At 42.4% G+C, this 21,210-nt stretch overlaps 2 protein-coding genes across 10 annotated transcripts in view; one reads left to right on the forward strand and one right to left on the reverse strand.

Annotated features, from left to right (window-relative positions):
* Positions 1-1,534: 1,534 nt before the first annotated feature.
* On the reverse strand, positions 1,535-15,606 carry SEC62 (SEC62 preprotein translocation factor). Its single transcript, XM_086843774.1, has 8 exons — positions 15,486-15,606; positions 7,864-7,972; positions 7,372-7,477; positions 6,138-6,354; positions 5,826-5,918; positions 3,953-4,013; positions 3,523-3,642; positions 1,535-2,965 (listed from the first exon to the last, which is right to left on the reverse strand). The coding sequence occupies exons 1-8, from the start codon at positions 15,519-15,521 to the stop codon at positions 2,499-2,501; spliced, it is 1,209 nt and encodes a 402-aa protein (XP_086699900.1). The 5' UTR covers positions 15,522-15,606; the 3' UTR covers positions 1,535-2,498.
* Positions 15,574-21,210, forward strand: part of LRRC31 (leucine rich repeat containing 31) — a 46,258-nt gene continuing 40,621 nt past the window's right edge. For 2 of the 9 annotated variants that reach the window (XM_086843763.1, XM_086843760.1), the window contains exons 1-3: positions 15,574-16,095; positions 18,053-18,186; positions 20,173-20,353. Coding sequence is in view for 2 of the 9 variants with exons in the window: in XM_086843760.1 (XP_086699886.1) it covers positions 20,326-20,353 (28 nt within the window). In the remaining 7 variants the exon portion in view is untranslated. Of the gene's footprint in view, positions 16,096-17,516; positions 17,835-18,052; positions 18,187-20,172; positions 20,354-21,210 lie in introns of all 9 variants that reach the window. The other 7 variants (XM_086843770.1, XM_086843764.1, XR_015274455.1 and 4 more) reach the window with 7 other exon arrangements.

The raw sequence follows: 21,210 nt of genomic DNA on the forward strand, positions 1-21,210 counted from the left end.
TTAACACTCATTTGTGTTTTATCAGTAACTATTAATTTAAAAGAAAATACAGGAGTAATCACATCTTCTTGCAAAGAAAAAAACCCAGAAAATTATACTGGGAGGAATATCAGTAAGACCACTATAAAATTTTATTGCAGGAAGGACACTTCAGTAGTGGTGTGAATAATTTTTCACTAAATATATATATATATATATATTTATTTGTTCTCATGAGGTCACCCTAGACTCTCAAAGTTAAAAATCAAAATCATTAAGAAGAACTTTGAAGTGTCTGATACAAAAATCTAAACGTGACCAAGCCCTTTAGTGATTTCCTCTTTGGACTGGAAGTGTTTGTCATGGTACCTTATATCCTCATAATTTTACTACTACCGGCATGTTGTAAACACTTCTTTCATTATTCCAAAATGCTTCAGAAGTGTTTGGGGGATATTTCTAGGAAAACAAGCTTACAGTAATGAGTCATGAAGTTCTTCCCTGAACCACTGAGCAGATCTTTCTTACCCCACCCAGAGATGAGAGCTGTTCACAGCGGATAAGTGAGGAGTTAAGGCCAGTTCAATTTCTAGGCTGCAGGAGCCTGGAACTCTGTCAAGGTGACAGCACAAGTGTCTGATGGTTAATTCTGAGACCCAGACACCTCTCCCCAGGTGGGCAGTGCTGGCAGCGGCACACACCCCCTGAACAGGGGGCAGATGGCAACATTAGAGTTTTTATTTGACCATTTCCACTTGATTTGCTCAGCATGGCCCTGAAGATATTTCACTTGGAGGAGGAAATGTACTTGAAATAACTGAAAACCACTGCATTAACTTCCTAAAACCCTGTCCAGGGCTTGGCTGCCCCGTGATGCCTCAGTGCAGGCTCTGCTCTCTCCATCACATTGTGCACAACCCACTCAGGTAAAACAGGACTTAATTAGCTCTTTTAATCAGTGATAACACAGACGTGGCCAGGAGTCAATCTGTTTAGTTAATGGGTCCTTTAATTTCTTTGCTATATTAATAAAAAAGTGATCCAATTTATCTGTTTCTTTATGGAGTAACTATTCAGGATTTAAGAAGCAAATACACCATATCCATGAATTCTTTATCAATGCACCCATGATGATGTATATATTTGCACAATCTGAAAAACTGGTATCTTCATCCAAAATGCCGATGCTGGAAGGATGGGAAGCAATTTAGGATAGGAAAAAAAATTCTCTTACCCTCATCTTCTCCGAGTGGGCTGGGAAGACAATCAAATCTGTAAAGTCCTTGAGAGGAAAGAGGCTGAGTTGTAACTTCTTCCATGCTCAATCAGCCAAGACCTCGAGTCCATTCTCCACAGAGGCAGCGGGAAGGGACGTGCAGGAGACACGGCACCGGCTCCTCCGAGGGGTTTCCAAACAAGTTATTAATACTCACTTCACAAAAGCTCTGAGGCACCCAGCTTTGGGAGCAGACCAACACTCTCCTGCCTCTTCAGCTTAAAACTACTCCTGTTCCAGAGTACAGAGAGGTTTAACATTAAGGCATCCATACAGCTCTGGTGTTTGCTTTCATTTAATAAAGATCAATTTACTCAAATACATGGAATGTTGGCACAAAACTAAAGCTTCTGTGGAACAGCTACCAATCATACACAAATACTCTGTGAGGTCCTCTCCACTTGCATTTCTCTGATAGATACACCACAACATGGCTTCAATAATACAAACTGAATGCTGGATCAAATCTCTAAATAATAAGTAGCAGTTAAAGTAAATGGTTTGCTTTATTTGTAAATTATGTACAGAATACATTTTTTTTTTTTTTAATTATGATGGAGCAGGAGAAAGAAAACAGCCATCATTTCCAAACCATGCTGCTTCCTTCACCTGCTGGAGATGACATCTCTCTCTGCACTGGATGCACAAAACCAGTTTGGATTTCCTCAGTTGCTGGCACACAGGCTGGAGAAACAGAGAACACTGCAGGCAAATTCAGCACTACCAGCTCCTCTACTGTCAGCAAAATACTTCTGCTAAAACTAGTCTTCTCAGGAAAGTTCTCACAATCTTTTGAAAACAAAATCAAGAAAAATATCAAGAAGGCTGTGGGCTAAGAAGGGCTTTACCTAACTATCAGATAACTAGGAATAATCTGAGATTTGGTCATTCAACTTTTACCTGGTTTACAAAAGCAAGTTTGAGAAGCTAAACTAATTGACCAGTTATGCAAGTACCAGAAAATGACGTTTTTCAGTATGTTTGAGGACAATCTGGGCAACCTATCAATCAATAAAAAACTTGTCAAATTGATAAAACTTCCATAAATGGATATTAATGATTAACATAGTACCGAGTAATCAAGTTAATGGTTAAAAAAAAAATGAAGGAACTAGATATAAAACTGTTTGGTAACATGGATATTTCAGCAAACAAAGATGCTACTGTACGGTCTATGTTTTGGTGATCAGCCAACAAAGAAAATCCAACCATTTGCACATACTTAGTCCCAAACCACAGTGAGTTATGATTTTCCATGTGAAGGCCCACTTTCGGTGTCTTCCTCCTCTTCCTCCTCACAATCCCCTTCATCTGTTTGCTGTTCCAGTTCCTCTTTTGTGATCATTTCAAAGTCGTTTCCATTGCCACTACTGTGCTGGGACCTGTCATCTTCGCGCCTGTCACTGTCAGTGTCTGAATGTCGCTCTCCTCCTGAGCCGTCTGTTCCCGAGTTCCTTGTGGCTTCTGTTTTTCCATCCTCCTCTTCCTTCTTCTCACTATCTGATTTCTCCTCGCTGTCGTATTTTTGCTGCTTTTTGGATTCTGCTTTTTCCTCTTTCTTTAAGTCTGCTTTTGGTCCTTTGTATTCGTGTGTGTACAGGGGCCTGAAGGAGTCAATGAAGCCCACATCTGCTGTAAGGTTTGGCAGGAACCAGAAGTGATGCCTTCCTCCAGTGATGAGCCAGATGATAAGGAAAAGGATGCAGCGAGCTGTGTGAAAACAAGGGAAAGTTTGGATTTTGTTATAGACACGCACAGTGTACAACCATGGTGTGTAAGAGATGTTCACTGCTAATGCCCACCCCCAGCCAGGGACTGGGGGATGTTAGGGGGAAACTCCTCATTCCACAATAGCTCTGTGGAGTAGTTTGTTCTTGCCATGTCTCCTCCATGGAGGAGACTCATCATGGATCTTTGATTTAGCTCTTAACCCCTCTGCCACAGAAAGCTTTAAAATCCTGGTGACACCATTCTCGCCTGTTAATACGTTTCTGTGTGCAGCTCTGGGTTTGTTCTGCACATTTTTTGTTTAAACAAAGGCAGTAAACGAATCTGAACCACACATGAAACACCAACAGGTGACAGGAGCCTGAGCTCCGTCCCTTCCTTGGCACAACGCTGACACCCGCTGGCCGGAGGGAAGCGCACACGGGACCCGCCCGGCTGCGGCTGAACAACGTCCCGGGAAGTGGCACCGCCCAGCTCCGAGCTCGGGGAACAGCTGGGCTATGACTCAGGCCTCTCACACCCCGCCGGCCGACACTCACCGACGGCAAGGAGCAGAATACTGGCGACAAAGCAGCCGGCGCCCACGCTGAGGTAATAAACACCGACACGCATCTCGGCTGGCCAGAGCGGGAACAGGGTCGCGGCTATAACGGCAATCACTGAGCAGGGAGGGCAGGACAGAGGCACGAGAAGCATCATTAGTTCCTGGTACATGTACAGAGGTTCCAGGCTTATTGCTTATTCAATGTAGTGCCTTAGATTCATTTATTATTGAATAAATTATTATTCCGTTTATTTTAGATTAAAAAAAGAATAGCTGATTTGTCTTATTTTATGTAAGTTCTAGGGTCAGAAATGTATCACTCATAAAATATTTAATATTTTTACAGAACCCACATTTCCCTCTGCAAAACTCACTGGTTAGCTTAAAGCAACAGAAATAAATAACTCGTGTCTACTCTGACTTACCAAGTACAAGTCCCATGGCAAAAGTTTTAAAGTGAACGGGGTCATAGATCCACACATAGACCTACAACAGAAATGACGTGGCTTACATTCAGAACAAGCTCTCTGATAAACATCTCCTGTATTCCCTCACCCAAACACTGACTGCCAGGCTGCAATGCTTGGTGCTGAACAAAAGGACTTCTGGTCAGCACCTGGGCAGGGCAAGGGGTTGTGACTCCTAGGAAGGGTAACTGACAGGTGATGTAAACCTGAAGAAAACAATCAGACAGCAGAACTGATGGGAAAAAGGAAAGATTCTGAAGCATCACTGAATCAAGCTATGGTTGTATCTTTCTTTATTCATTAATGTTGTTCAGCATGCAGAAAAAAATAAAATAAAAAAATATAAAAAGTTTACCAAGTCCACTAGGTGGAAACAAAAAGTCCTGTGAGCTTTGAAAACACCCAGACTGAACACCTGGAAGAAAGGATGCAGTGGAACACTCACTGCAGGCCCTGTGCTGGGCTCAGTCAGCGCCACAGCACTGTTATCTCTACAGTTGCAACTCTCAGAGCCAAATGTTTGTGTGAGGACTGTGGAGCCATTTGAATCTGAGCTGCTCAGCCATAAATTAAAAACTTCTCAGTAAAGTGCAGGATGTTCTGAACTAGAAAAATCTGCTTTTTTTTTTTCCTTCAGCAAACTAAACAATTTGAATCTGAGCTTCAAACTGTGAAATGAAGCTGCTGGTTACTATAAACCAGCAGCTCTCACTGCAGATGTGCCAACACCAACTACCAGAAGGGTACTTGGGAGGCAGTAGTGGTTCCATATGATGCAATAAATATTTAACGTTCTGCTTTCTTAAAGGGTGCCAAAGTTAGTTGTGTTCAGGTGCAGCTGCTGCCAGTCAGCTCGTTCTGTGAGGCCAAGTGAGCTGAAGGTGGTGACTGGGCAATAAGTGTGTGATATCCAGTGTTTGTAAGTGCAAAATAATGGGCACTTCATGTAAAGATGAAAGGGAGGATCAGAGCTGGGTGTGATTCCACGTGAGATGGGATGAAACAGAGCAAGGCAAGTGTACAGAACTGAGAAAGGTAAAATCAAGATACAAAAGAGAAACACATTTTCTGCACAAGGGATTTATTTACAAGATTTGCTGCCATGTATGTTTTATAACCAAAGGAACACAAGAATCCTAGGGGAGATTCTAGTACAGCCTCACACAGCATCAACACAGCACCGTAAAACTATCCCAAATTTGAGAATGTGACTCTGTACATTACAGAGCTGGTAAATAATTAATTCTTTGTTTTTCAGAACAGCAAAGCACACAGAAATATTTAAGGCCACAATTTCAGTGGTAAAGCCAGGATGAGCATTCAGTAATGCCAAAGGGTCACCTGTCTGCTCAGATCATAAAGCCAGGCAGATATATTTTATTTCCTCTCCTGTGATTGAATATGATGTCCTGTTCAATCAAATCGGAAGGCCGGTTTGGCTTGGAACAATTTTGGAATGGCAGTGGCTGTGGGATAAGTTGGGCAGGAGAGACCTCAGAAGTCTCTGTCCCACCCTCCTGTCCCAGGCAGGATCATCTCCACCAGCCCCTGAATACACTCTGAGGATAAACATTTCACCTCATGGCCACCGACACCTCAGCTACTAATAAGGAAGTTTTCTTTGGGATTTTTTTTAAGTTACTGTCCTCTATTTACCTGTCTTTAACCTCCTTGAAGTATCTGAAAATGTGGTTTCAAGATGAGCTATCACATTGCCATTAATTTTTCTTTCAACATGTCAAGAAGGAGTTTGCAGAAATCCAGTAAATTAAGCTATTGTCTGACAATAGCATGGTGACACCCAAAGTTGAAAAGCACCTATAAATCTTACCTCATTTCCATCCAAGAAAACTTGGTCTTCATGTGGCTCAAGTTTAAATTTCCTCTTGGTTTCCTTTTTCTTGGGTGTTCCTGGGGTGTCATCCTGAGAACAAACATAAATATTTTATCTATACATAATATCTTGTTTGATTTAAAACAAAATAATTCATTCAAAAGGTAGCAAAAAAACCCCACATTTTAGAGAACAGGAAAAAAAAGCAAGGTATATTTTAGAATAACCAACTTTTGAGCCAGTGCAATCTTAACAATCTGTTGATGTATTTGTTACAGGTTTGTTTCTTCTCTTACACACAGTACTTACCTTCTTACACTCATCTTTTTCACCATCCTTTTTCTTTTCCTTTTCCTTTTCTTTCTCCTTCTTAGTTTTTTCATCTTTGCCACTTTCCTTCTTACTCTTTTTTTCCTCCTCTTTCCCACTCTCAGCCTTTCCTTTTTCTTTTTCTTTCTTTGTATCCTTGTCAGGTTTCATTTTCATCACTTTCAATGCTCGATGAAAGAACTGTTTTTTCAGGAGTCTTAAAATGAAAAAAGTTAAATGATTCATTTAAGTGCAGCTGTGGAAACAACATTTACACTCAATTATGTTATTATACACCATTCTAGATTATCTCTCTGACATAATCATGACCAGCATGACTGAAAGGCAAAGTCACCATCATCTGCTCTATTTACAGCTACACACACCAGACCTACTTATCCCATGTCTTGTCTGTTGCTTTGCTTTTTTTGGTTCATCTGTTCAAAACTGGGTAAAAACTGTACTTTTCTGTGGCAGCATTTTGCAGAAATAATTGAACACAAGATGTAGGATACAGCAAGCCACCAGATCCATTTAATTATCCATTTAATTATCTTTTCCATTAATGCAACTCCTGCAATGTTTATTTTCAAGTTCATGTCAACGTACTTCATGGCAAAAATAAGGAAGTGAACATACAGCTCATCAAGATCATTGGTAAGTGATGCACGATGAACAGAATTGCTCTGTTGAAACTGTGGTACCTATGCCAAGTATTCCCTTCCTGGCAGCTACAGAAAGACCTTATTGCAAGTACATATATTATCTATTTATGTATGGAGATACAAAGATATAAATATATGGCCAGCAGGGCACCAGGATGTAGTATTTGGTATTCTTAAGGTCATCACCAAATTAGAAACATCCTTGAAAGGAGCACAGATGAATTCCCAACAGGAAGAGCAGTACAGAATCCTGCTCCTCAGACAGCAGGGACAGAGAGATTTGAGAGCTCTGACTCTACTAACTTCAAATATTGTCAAACTTCAGGAAACTCCTTTGATACACCTTGCTGCCCCAAGCAGTGCACTGAAAGCCTGAGAGTTTTGGGAACAAAAATAATGAAACTATATAATTTCCACCCTTAAACACAACAATATAAATACAATCATTTTGCATACAACCACTCAAGTTTTAGGATGTGAGAAGCACAGGTTACACTGGTTCCTAAAAAACTGTGACATCTGGACACCTACAGCCATTAATGACACTGAAGAAGTAGCCTGGGTCATACCTGTTGCAGTAATCAACTACAGACTCTCGGGTAGTAAAGAGAGCCTCCTCTCCTTTCTTTGCCTTTGCCCATTTAGAATCCAGGAGGCAATCCACAGCTTTTGAAGCTAGAGGGAAAAATTGAATTAAAAACACATTAAAATTAATATTACTTTTAACATTTAGTCTACATTCCTTGAACCACAATGACCAGTCTGTTCTGGTGATATTCCACATCCTTTCAATCTTTCAAGTAAGACTAGTCATTATTCTGGAATATATTCCTCTTGACTTCATACACCTTTAAATCACAGAGAGAAAAGTTCATTGCATTTACTCCAGGCTAGTGAGATTAATTTTATGGCTTCCTAATACCTAGATAAGTTTTCAAAACCAAACTGTAAGACCAGTACTTAATAGATAAAGTACTATTAATAAAAATAAAATAGCCTCTCCCACCCTCCAAGTGCAATATTAGAAGAAACCTGAATTCTCTGGTTAAAAGCAACCCTACCAATAAAATAATCAACTCGGTGGCCCATCATGTTGGTGGATTTTGTTGGACAGTTGAAGCGCAAGTATTTAGCAACAGCCTTCTCCTCCTTGAATGGCTCACCAACTTCCTACAGTGGGAAAAGTCAAAAGTTATTAATACAGTTTTAAACACATAAGAAAATCACCCATTTGAGCTTAAAAAACCAGATATTGCAAAATCTTCATTATTTCATGGCAATATAAAAATAACAAAATATAAAGGATGTGAAAATAGGTCATTTTTCCTGAGAACCTTCTGTCTACATGAAGCAAAAGGCAGCAAATCTCAAGTTAGATAAACTGAAGGTAAGGAGTACACACTCATTTAACAGATCTGTAGAAAGTGCAAACTAAAGGACGGCCTAAGAGGAAAGCAGCACATGGGAAGCTGCTTAAGGCACACAGCTGGGATTGAAACAGTTGTGAAGCTGGGAACAAAGGGAAAACAGAGTGAGGAATCAGTGTGAATGAAATGACAGCAATGTAGGCACTCTGACAGAACGCAGAGCAGCCCAGATTTCACATGAGAAGAAAACCATGTTGAAAAGAAGCTGAAAGATTTGGCTAGAAAATTTCTCTGCCCACTGCACAACTACAGAATGACACTTTAAAGTACTCTTGAGGAGATTCTCCCAGTCTGCAGAGTAGAACATCAGGATGAAAGCACAGCAGGATAAAATATAAACATCAAAACCAATGTTTTATGAGAAGGGAGCCCTCAGACGGCACACATTCACAAATTCTGTGCTTTTACCACCTCGCAGAGAGGTAACAGAACTCTGAGATGTGTAAGGCAGAAGGATGGAGATGGGCATTTTCAGTTATGTGAAATTAAGATCTAGTATTTGTTAGCAGGGAAGGGAAGAACTTTCTAATGTTCTTGCTTCACAAAAACATATCTGCAAAAACCATAGGTTGGGATAATAAATTGATTTATGCTAACTTCCTCAAAATTCTTTCCTGTAAATTCTTTTAATCCATGAAGTTTAATTTTCCAACCCTCCCTGCTACTTGTGGATCAGTAACACAGAAACACTGGGACAGCTTTCCACACTGCAGTGCCATTTCTGTACCTGTACCTCACATGTTGTCTGAAGAAACATTATATAAACCACAGATCAGATTGGTCATTTACAGGAATAAAAGTTTCAGAGTCTATTTAAAGACCTAATTTTCCTAAAGGTCAATAAACATATACAACCTCCATTACTGCTTTTAAGATGTGCAATTGTAATATCACAAGCAGCATGTTAAATGGAAATGCAAGGTCAAATAGATGTGGTTACACCAGAATAAAAGTTTCAGATGGCAAGAAATGTTAATTTTCAACAGTTTGAACAGCTAACTTTCAAAACCAACTGGTTAATGAATATCCTTCTCGAGGAGATTGTTGCTTTTCCCACCTGAGGAGAATTCTGAAGAGAATAATATAGATACAAGGTATCCAAATGACCAAAAGGACTCCATCGTCGTTAGTTCTGAGGCTTTTTAAAAAAGTCTAAATCCTCCAAATGAAAAGCAAAAATATGCTCACTCACCAAGTAGTTTCCAAAACATGTGCCCATATTAGGCCAGATGATCCTAACAGTTCTCAAATGGATAATACTTCCTTCTGCATGTTCAATCCTTTTTTATTTTTAAATTTTAAAAATCTGTATTGAACATCAGATAAGAAACCTATTCCCTGACAGTGCATGTATGCATATATGTTCTGTGGTTTCAGATCCTCTTACATGGTACAGTTGTACCAGTACCTGTAAATCTCAAACCAAACCACCAAACGTGGTACCAGAGTAGTTGAACCACAACAAAAGGGGCTCCAATGCACTGAAATAGAACAAGTGACTGTCCCATCATTGCCACATGGGATAAGGCACCAAGTGACTGGGGACTGCAAGCAGCAACTGTGTGTGAAACGCTGCTTTTCTAGGAATTCCTGTCAGCAAATGAAATTTGGAACAATTCACAGGGCAAATGTTCTTCACAGCACAGACAGTAAAACAGACAGAGAAACTGAAGATATTCACATCAGTGTAAATTCCTCTGCTAAGGTGTTTTTTCTCCTTTTTCCTAAAATATTTATGATCCTGCTGGGTCATGTGATGCACTACACAGGCAGGGGCTGGCACCAGGAGATTTTTTTTATTGCTCCTTTCTATCAATTGCTTTGTCCATGAGGGATAGTTTCATAACAGCCCAAACAAAAAAACCTTCCCAGTGAGAGAGACTGCCACAGTTTAACTGAGCTCATTCTGAGAAAGTGTCCCCTGCAATTTAATGCCCATTTTTCATCTTATCTTCATCCCTTTGTTTGCAGAGCCAGGCTTCTGTTAAAAAATGAAAATAGATGACTGAGAGAAAGTAGTATATTCATCAATAAATGAAATCAACCAAAGCAATGGCAAGTTCATTACCCTGGGCACAACTTTTAAAAGTTGCAGTTCAACCAAATTTTGTGTCCAGTTTTAAAAGTAGCCCATGACAAAAAAACTAGCCCACTAGACAGCATGTAAAATTTAGAGATTTAAAGTCACTGGTATCTTACAAACTCTGGCCATTAAAAATAAAATCAAACCAAATTTCTTACTTGTCTAGACAGAATAACTCCACCTACTGACAGGAAAAGCAGCGCTCAACGTAGTGACTTGCTAGAAATGCAATGACATTTTCGATTTTTAAGAATAATTCTCAATCACAATTCTGCCCTATATGAATTCAGAAAAGGACAATCTAACCCAGGGACCTTCCAGACTCACTCAAGTGAAGGGAAAGTCCTAATCAAATTTACCTTTATCTCCCAAATCAAAGTACAGCAAGTCCCTTCTGGACTTCAATGCATGGATGTAGCTCCCACTTAATTCAACCCCCAGCTGGGACTACAGCATCAGAGAGGCCTGAACACATCACAAATAACATCTGAACTGAGTCATTGAAACTTGTGTGCCCATGAGCTTCCTTCTCCCCCTCAGCTCTACCAAGCATGACTTATTCAGGTTTTCCAACTTCTGGAACACTCAGTGGATGACAGAAGGGCAGCACACATTTCTGATTTGAAAACTGCACTCAATTTATTCCTTCTTTGTGTCACAGTTGCAAGAAGACAGGTATGACCCAAGACAGGACAATTTCTTTCTACTACATAGTAGCATAAACAGGTTTTCTGGAAAATCAGAAGAGAGTAAATGATGAGTGTCACTAACAAGACAAGTTATTCCATGTGCAGCCAAACGCATTACAAGGATTTATGCTCCTCTGTTTCAAAGGGGACATCAAAATTCTTTTATTTCAATGAAACAAGAACCTAGCTGATTTTTTTGCACTTATTAGATTTTCAGAACACAATCCTTCAAAGCAGACTGCTGAAGCCTAATAGTTTATACAGCTTTCAGATAAGGAAAAGAAGAAATTAAAGCACATTTATCATATGGTGCCTGTTTTTCAAGCTGAGAGGCTACATCAAAAATGACACTGTCAGCCCAGGTTCCATTCCACCCACTCATTATAAAGACACTACAACTGCATTAGCCTACTCTTCTCTTCTCTGAAAGTGCTGGGCACATCACAACTTGGGCTGAACTGCAGGATTATCTTCTCCCCTTCCCTGTTGACTGTCAGGACCTCTGAGTGGATGTTCTGTGGCAGGGAACTAGGTGCTGCTGAGATATTTGTACTTTGCCTAAAATAAACCAGTGTGCCATGGATGAAGGAAAAGCACACAATTGGTATGACTGGAGTGGGTAGGGAGAAACAAACACACCAGGGTGTTAGGACTTGCTCTTATGACATCCCTGTTTTCTCCAGTGACTAACAAACAAACTTGCCTGACTCCTGCACTGATGACCAGTACAAGGACTGCTCCAGGTCTCTTAAAAGAAACTGTGGCAGGGCCATGTGGAGAAACCAGTTCTTCTGGATTACCCTGGCCACAAAACATTAACTTTTCTTTACAGAAAAAGATTAGCAGATGTTTTTCAGTCCACTACATATCCTGTGAAAACAGAAGTATCTGTTTTCTTCCTTCTTTCTTTTTTCAACCATTGCTAATTTTTTTGAGCAAAACATACAGAACTCTGTAAACATACAGACTTCTAAAACAGATCCAAGGAGCAATGTACAGTATTTTGAAGCCAAAACACGCCAGCTTCAGTCCCCTTCCAACCCCAGGCCAGCTGTTTTGACTTTTTCCCTTCCTACTTCCAATAATGTAACTCAGTATTTCCAAAAGACTGATCCTTGTTTTAATGACAACTCAGGCTGCTACTTTTAATTCCCATTTTTCCCTTTTTTTTGCCCCTTGATCTTTGTTTCCTCCTCCTCTATCAGCTGATACCACTAAGTGTTCAAAGACAAAATTTAACCATTCTCCTTTATTATCATCCCACTCATATTTACTAGAATTTATGAAAAAAATAAAGCCAAATGGGCAAGCCGGACTAAAAATATGCATTATTGGAAAATCATTGCATTGTCCTTTCTGCAGATCCTTTTCAGAGTCATTCACACAAAACTGCGGCACAGGAGCAGCGATGCAGCTGTTGCATTTTCCTTCCAGCAGGACCCAAATCATGACAGGACTCAACTGTAGGCTACAACAGTTAATGATTAGTAGATGTCCTTCATCAGGAGGATCCCAGAGCTTGAATCAAAGGAAAAAAGTCAACAAGGAAAGTACCTGTCATTAATGGCACTGATGCCACCTCAGCCATCAATCTGCAGTGAGACATTGACCTCCAAACTGCCCAGGAGCTATTTTCTTTCTTTTCAGGAGCAGTATTTATGTGCACTAACTTTTCTGGAGTGCAGGACATAGCAACAAGGTGCAATGGAAGCGCTGCTAATCCCAAAGCAAAGATCAACCCAAAACCTGACACGGGCAGACTAAAACTGTGCATGTGGAATGCAGCCAAGGTAATGAAAACTTAATGCCTATTTAACAGTCAAACTGCAGAGCTGCCAGCACAGTGCCACGTGTTACCCGGCCCAATGCCTGTCAAAGGAAACAGCACTGAACATTTTGTGGTTAAGTGAATATTTCAGGACACATATGGAAAAAAATATAGTTCCAAGACATAACTTTGATCAGGTTGCTGGAGTAACAGGAATTCAAAGGCATCTCTCATCTTTTGAGATGTATTTTGTCTAAAATAGAAAGATTAAACTAGCCATTAGACAACATACGTTGCTTTTCTGTCAGTAAGTCCTTTATACTCAGCAAGCATTCTTGATTTCAGACATTTGAATCACGTGGGAGCCACTGGGTAAGCAATCTGCATCCTACAGACCAGCCTCCCTTCACTACTGCATGTCTGAATTAATCTCCGTGTTGATTACAGTTAAATTACCACCAGGAATGACACTTAGAGAATTCTGCCTCTGAAATATCTTTGTTCAAGCTTCTGAAGTTAAAATTTTTGCAACTTTTGTAACTTTCAGAGGAAGAGTCTAAGCTATGCAACACACATTGGGCAATGTGTCTTTTGATGAAAGTGCATTCCATAAAACACATCCTTCCTGTGACTGCTTCCGATGGGAAACACGGAGCAGGCTAGACAGAACTTTGAACTATTTCTGATCCTTTTTTCATGTCTAGCTATCTGACCCAACTACCAGAATTCTAATCTTGATGACAGGCATAAAATCCTGCAAAAATTCTTTCCAAACACTGGTTCTGTGCCCATGGTTTTTCTAACTGAACTCCATTACCTCAGCCTCTTCCACAGCTAAATACACCAACCTCTCCCAAAAACCTCACTCCTGTCAAGAAATACAGCTCTGTTTAATGACAGCAGGGTATTCAGATATCAGACTTGCATGCAGTACAATAACTAATCTCTTCAGACATCACCTTGAATTTAGACACACTGCTGAAACACTTGAAGCACCTGCGAATAAAAATCCCACACTTCATTTTAAAAGAAGACACTTGCAGCATTAGCCTGAAAAATGTGATAATCATACTGAAAATATGTCAGTAAAGTTCAAAAAGCTTAAGAAAAACAAAACACAAAACCAACAACCAAGAAAAATATGAGTTGCTTTATTCACTGACCAATTAAGAACACCCCTTGGGCATTCACCAGTATTCTTTGTTCACTGTCTTGTCTTCCTGTTGTTGTTGACCTACACTGGGAACCTATGAAGATACACGTTTATTTGCATAATTATATCACAGATTTAGGCCATGACCTTAAGTATTAAAATCCAGACATCGATTTAATTACTAACAATCTGGGAAATACTTTTACTGCTAACAGGGTGGAAAGTAAGTATGTGCTTAACTGCCTGCAAGACCACAGCCTCGAGTGTTATACAAACATTAAATTACATTTAAATTTGGTTTGACGGGTGCTTTATTGAGCTGTTGTCATCCTTGAAAAGGGACAACCTATAAAAATCTTAGAATAATTCTGTGATGCTTTGCAATAATTCATTGAATGCTGTGATGGATAGGGCTCGTTCAACAAGATTTTAATGTATTACTCCTTGCATTTCTCCTCCTGCCTCGCTAATTTGAATTAAAGGTAAAAAAGGAACCTTTACAGGTACAGGCAGATCTCCATCTTCCCGGGGGAAGGGAAAGTGGGCTGGGAAAGGGAAGGATGAGAAAGGAGAGAGGGCAGCCAAGCAGAAGGGTGACATATGAAGCGTGCATTGTTGAACGGCTCTGTGATCTCTCCCGTGAATATTATCTGCTCTTACAGCAAAGCAATAAGCCCCAAACAAATACTATTTAGGCGGAGTGTTGATAACACATAACAGTAACGAGCGTTATGGTCCCTGATACTGTAAGTACGCCCAAAACATGCGTTAAAAACTCTGTAAAACTCCCTGTAAAAATTACATCTCGACATACCAGGCTCCCGAAGCAGCCCTCAGTTTGCCTCTCAGTGCCACCACACAATTATCACTACATTTTAACACGATCTCAAAGCTGATTAGGTCTATTTATAGGCGCGCCTGTTTGTTTATGTTTTCCAGAGACAAATTTCCTTTTCTTCCCGCATCATTTCCTGGTTGGGGCACGTTTGCTTTTAAGATGCTTTTACCATCTGTCCCACGTCTTCTGCTCCCGATCCCTGGGCCGGACACGCCGGGTGAAGGTGCAGCTCCCGGGTGTTTTGGTGTTACCCGCACTAAGCTATTGTTCGACACTGATAACGGGGAAGATTCTGAGTATACAACGGCGATTAGAAACAGGGAATAGCTCAAAATGACATTTTGGTCACGGAGAGACGAAGAACTTCTGAGGGCGCAGAGCCCATGGGGATGAAGCGGGGGCGCCTCTGATGTGCCGGGGGGCCCCGCCGGCCGCCCTCAGCCCCGAAACGCTCCCACTTAGCTCCCCCGCTCTGTTTTCACAGCATTTACCAATTTGTTAGAAAATCCTGAGGAGAACCTGCCAGCCCGGGCTCCGGCCCCGGCCTGAGGGGCTCCCGGTGCCCCGAGACTGGGGCGCTCTCCTCCCTCACCGCGGGCCGCCCGCAGCCGCCGCCTCGCAACAGCGTCGGGTGGGAAGGCCGCAAGGGAAGCCGCTCTAAGCTCGGAGATGAGGAGCCACCGGGCGGGGAGGGAGAGATAGAGAAGAGGGGGAGTCTCGGGTACCTGGACGCGCTTCCTGTGCCGCCGCCGCTCCGCCATGTTGTCCCCGTCCGCTCCGCCGGTGACGCGCGCGGGGGGGCGGCGGCCTCGCGAGAGGCGGCGGGAGCGGGCGGAGGGGCGGGGAGGGGGCGCGCCCGCAGCGCCTCCGCCCATCACCGCCCCCCGCCCCTCAGCGGCCGCCGCGGTCGCTGGCGGTCCCCTAGCCGTCCCTCAGTGCCTCAGTGACTCGCCGCAGTCCCTCAGCGGGCAGTCTCGGTTCCCCACTGTCGCCTCTCAACGCCTTATCCCACCCCGGTCCCTCAGCGCCTTATCCGCCTCAGCGCCTTGGTCTATCACCGCCCCGCAGCCCCCTGATTCGGTCCCTCAGTCCCCCTCAACCTGCCTCGGTCCTTCATTCTCTTCATCCCGCCTCAGCCCCCCACTACCTCCCTCAGCCCCTCAGTCCGCCCCACCTCGCCTCGGTTCCTCAGCCCCTCACCGACCGCCCCTCACTGCCCTCCCTTCACACAATCACAGCATTGTTATAGCCGGAAGGGACCCCTGGAGATCATCCAGGCCAACTCCCCTGCCAAGGCACAGTCACCCAGAGCAGGTGACACAGGAACATGTCCAGGTGAGTTTGGAATGTCTCTACGGGGGCAGACTCCACAAACTACCTGGACAGCCTGTTCGAGTGCTCTGCCACCCTCAATGTGTAGGAATTAATCCTCATGTTGAGGTGGAACTTCTTGTGTTCTACTTTATGGCCATTGCTCCTTGTCCTGTCACAGGGCACCACTGAAAAGAGCCCCTCAGCCCCTCTCCCCCCTCAGCCTTTGACCAGCCCTTGACCTGGCTCCAGCTCTGGCTGTAAAAGTCTGTGTTCAAGTTTTGATACACCGAAATAGGATGTAAGGCCTTAAAGATACTCAATACAGCATCTTTGTTAACTGCTACTTATTTAAACAGACTCATCGCTCAGACCTCATATACTTACAGAATTAGATTCAGAAAGCAACATATATAAAAGCAGAAGGGACTTTTGCCAGAGGTTGTCCCACATACTTGTGCTATGAGGTCACCGGAGTTAGCAAAGCGTATAATAATTTATTATGGCTCTGTGTTTCCAATCTACACCCTGGAACTTTGGCATGGAAAAGTGTGCATTGTCTTGTCCAGTTCCCTCAAATCTAGTTGCCCCTTTCTGTTCCTATGATTTGGAATTCTCAGACTGAAAACTGGGCAATTAAGAACCTAAAAATGCTTCCAGCAGTGAATTTTGCCCTGAGTTTCAGTTCTGGGTTTTGTGCTCTTTCTGGTACGACATCTTTTTCTGTTGAATGTTTTCCTTTTGCTGTTGCTGGGCAGAAAATCTATACAAGTTACAAATTAAGCTGACTGACTGCAGAGTGAGTGAACTAGAAGAGTGTAATTCAAAAGATGAACTTCTAGGTAGAGGGAATTGAAGTTTTTATGGTTACAATAAAACAATGCCTTGTAAAAAGCAGGCAGACTGCGTTTATTAAAAAATATATGCTTTAAGTTGGCAATAATTTTAACAGTTATTTCATGTTCTTGACTTACAGTAACCTAAAAGCACATCTGACATGGAGGCTTTCTTGCAGACGTTTCAGCCATCTGTAACTTAGAGATTGCTAATAATACATGATGGCTGCAGTTAGGGGTTTTGGCATGGTGCAGCTCTGACCCCTCTGTCCCTGCACAGGCACAAGTTGAGCTTGAGCTGTGAAACTCTCCCTGCTCCATGGGAGATGTGCTCTGGCCTCCTCCTGAGGGCTGCAATCACCTCCTGATGGGTCATCATCCTTCATACTTCTACTTTCAAGCTCTTTTAAGGTCTTAGGTCCTCTATGCCCTCTGTCCCTTTGAATCTATTGCTGATTCACAAACCCACATTTAATGCTCAGCTCTTCATTTCGCAGGGTTTTTTGTGGCATGGTATGTTATCTGCAGTACCTCAAGCTATTTGCTGCCAGCAAAGCACCTTGGATATCTGGTTAATGTCTTTTGGTTCTTTGGGTTTTTTCCCTACAGAAATTTTAATTCGTCTTTGTGAAACACTAAATTTCAGGATCACTTCCCAGTACAGCTGGGCATGGAGCAGCACAGGAAGCAAACCCATCAGTTCAAGCATGTCTCTAAGAAAGTACTAAGGGATGGAAAATGAGCAAAGGAATGTGTAAGACGCTGGATGGTGAATTCCTACCACTCTGGAGAGCAAATCATGACTGTGTTGCACATGGAACAAGTTTATTCTCAGTCATCAGAACTGCAGAGTAGGAGAAAAGCAAGTGGCTGAATTCCAAGAAAGCCATGAAGTGGAAGTGAAGGTTCAAACAGCTTGTGTGTAAGGTTAATGTCTGTCAGCTGTGGGGCAGGCAAAAAGAAGCTTTGCAGAACCAGGAACTGAAGACATAGTCCATAAAGGGTCAGGTGGTGCCATTGTGATTATTGTAGATTCAGAATTACTGTTGAGAAGGATGTTGCATACAAGTGGAGTGGTTTCCTCTTTCAACTGAAGCCAAACCAACAGCATTTCATTAACTTCTTTTCCTTCTTCTTTACTCCAGCTGTGTGATCTAATACAGCAGTATAGATGCTGGAAGCTTGGCTCAAAAACCAGCTGGATACATTGGTGGATCAAAGAACGAGCTATATCATGAACTACCATTACATATAGACATCACCTCAGTCTGTCTGTGAGGTAGGACCCTGGAAATAAAGGAATTATCCAGAATTTATTATTGCTTTGTTCCCGTGCTCTGATTTAGGTATCTTCTCTTGGCCCCTGGGCAGGACACTGAGTTAGGTGGTTTACTCTTTGTGGTACATATTTTCTTATACTCTTACATTCACTTATTCTCTTATTATGGCCTTTGTGCCATATGTCTGATTGCTTTGGGTTCAATCATCCTGGATCCAGAAAATGATGTGGAGTTACCACAGCTACAGCTACACCAGAAAGAGAGGCCACACGCTGGCAACGGAATTACTGGCAAACACGACACTAATTACCTGGGGAGTCACAGGGCCTTCTGCAAAACAGACTGGAGAGACACTCAAAGTCAGAGCCAATGTCAGTTCTGGAGGGAGGGAGGGAGGGAGGGAGGAAGGCAGGGAGGCAGGAAGGCAGGAAGGCAGGCAGGCAGGCAGGCAGGCAGGCAGGCAGGAAGGCAGGAAGGCAGGCAGGCAGGCAGGCAGGCAGGCAGGCAGGCAGGCAGGAAGGCAGGCAGGAAGGCAGGAAGGCAGGAAGGAAGGCAGGAAGGCAGGAAGGCAGGCAGGAAGGCAGGAAGGCAGGAAGGAAGGCAGGAAGGCAGGCAGGAAGGCAGGCAGGCAGGCAGGCAGGCAGGCAGGAAGGCAGGAAGGCAGGAAGGAAGGAAGGCAGGAAGGAAGGCAGGAAGGCAGGAAGGAAGGAAGGCAGGCAGGCAGGAAGGAAGGAAGGCAGGCAGGCAGGCAGGAAGGCAGGAAGGCAGGAAGGAAGGCAGGCAGGCAGGCAGGCAGGCAGGAAGGAAGGCAGGAAGGCAGGAAGGCAGGAAGGCAGGCAGGCAGGCAGGAAGGCAGGAAGGCAGGAAGGAAGGCAGGAAGGCAGGAAGGCAGGAAGGCAGGAAGGCAGGAAGGCAGGAAGGCAGGAAGACAGGAAGGAAGGCAGGAAGGCAGGAAGGCAGGAAGGCAGGAAGGCAGGAAGGCAGGAAGGCAGGAAGGAAGGAAGGAAGGAAGGAAGGAAGGAAGGAAGGAAGGAAGGAAGGAAGGAAGGAAGGAAGGAAGGAAGGAAGGAAGGAAGGAAGGCAATTCCCCAGCAATATGTTAGGAGCCATTTCCTCAATTATCTACAGATGGTAGCACACTGTGGGCTCTGGAGTGACCTCCCTTTTCATCCAGTCAGCTTCAACACTGAATGGGCTCAGAATATAAAGAATATGGGCCTTGTACTGCACAGCATCACATATTGTCAAGAAAGGTTCAGATAAAATCCACCTACAAATACATGAGTCATAACTCAGAAACATATTCCAATGTAGACATATCCTGAGTCACTTCCATCTCAAAAGCTTATAAATATTTAGTTAGCCACTTAGCTTTTAATTTAGCAGAACAACAAAGGTTTATTAGACAAATCTCCATAATTATCTTTTACTAAGAAAGTTCTTAAATACTTCCACTCTTTTCATTTCTATGCAACCTAGAATTATTAGAGACATGTAGCTGACAAAAATCCTAATTTAATTAAAAACTAATTTCTTTGCTTCTTCTTTAATTATTTGCACCTATTTCTGATACCAGCTTTGTTCCTTGTAAAAATATAATTTAATTTAAGCAGCAACTGGATACATCTTTCCTGATATGGGCTGGCACATCAGCTCTTTCTAAAGACCACTGTCAATCAGACCATGCTGGAGTCAGTGAGGATGTACATGGACACGTAAATGAAAAATACATCAATACATTTTCTGGAAGAACAACTGAGGTTTTGGGAAAAAGTCTGTATAAAAAGGCTTGCTTATATCTCTGCTTTTGCCAGTGGCAGGAGGGGACACTAAGAATTATATCTAAGGTATAGCATTAAAAAAATCTAATAAAACCTTTTATTGTTTTATAACATAAATTTGTTGTTATGACTACAAGTGTTTGAGTTAAAAATATTTTTTATGTAAGGATGCAAGTCTTGAGTTTACATCCCTCCATTTAACAGGTTGAACTAGAAGCCAGGGAGTGCTTTACAGACCGTCTTCCAGTGTAGAGTGTTCAGGGACTGCTGGAGTCCCACAGATTCCAGCTACACAGTGCTCCTCTAGCAAAGCCGTTGGAACCTTGGAACTGAAAGATAATCAGCAAAGATTGGCTGATGAGCCAAGGCTGCAGCAAAGAACCAGGTCGGTTTGGTGCTTTTTTTTGCTGGTCAGTGGTGCTTTTGCTGAAAAAAGCCATTTTGGTTGGTTGATGTTTATGTCAGTAATTCACACATACAGATGCTATATGTGGTTTTAAATTTTGATAAATCAAAATATCTATTCATGTCTTTGCAGTGCTATAGGGGAAAATACTGCATCATTCTCCATATAACACAGACAACAGGTTCATCTTTACTCTGGTCTGAATTAAAGAGTGGCATCCTTACCCACAGGGAAATTGGTGGTTCAAGAAGAGTGTGGGGATAGTGGCAGAACTAATATCTGTCTGGAAAAAAACAGACTTGGGTATACTTGGGAATGGGACAAAGGAAAGGACAGCATAAGGGTCAAATCAACAGAGTAGTTCTTGTGGCCTCAGTACAGGTGATAGGAGGAGCAAAGCCTTCACAAAGAAGGAAAGCAGCCTGGGAACTGCAATAACCCCCCAAAGCCTAAACAAATGAGAAAGGAGAGGTGAGCTTTTCTCTCAATATAGCATGTATTATTATACTGAAATTGCCATAGCAATAAAGCTACAGCTATTTATTATAGCATGAAGAGCTAATCAAAACCAACCATGAGAGGTATCTGGACCCTGATGAACACAGGGGTTTGGAACTGGATGATCTTTAAGGTCCCTTTCAACTCAAACCATTCTGTAATTCTATGAACACTCAGCCTCATAAAGTAGACTTGTTATTTTCCAGTGAATAATAAAGGACTTAGGTAGAACATTACCATGGCAAGGTACCAAAACAAGAGCTATATCTAGTTTTGGATGATTTTCTATAAAGTTTCTGATGTTGAAGGTGACTCAAAACACTGCACAACCAATCAGC

The sequence above is a fragment of the Cyanistes caeruleus genome, chromosome 10 (genome assembly GCF_971803275.1).
Source record: "Cyanistes caeruleus chromosome 10, bCyaCae1.hap1.1, whole genome shotgun sequence".
NCBI lineage: Eukaryota > Metazoa > Chordata > Aves > Passeriformes > Paridae > Cyanistes > Cyanistes caeruleus.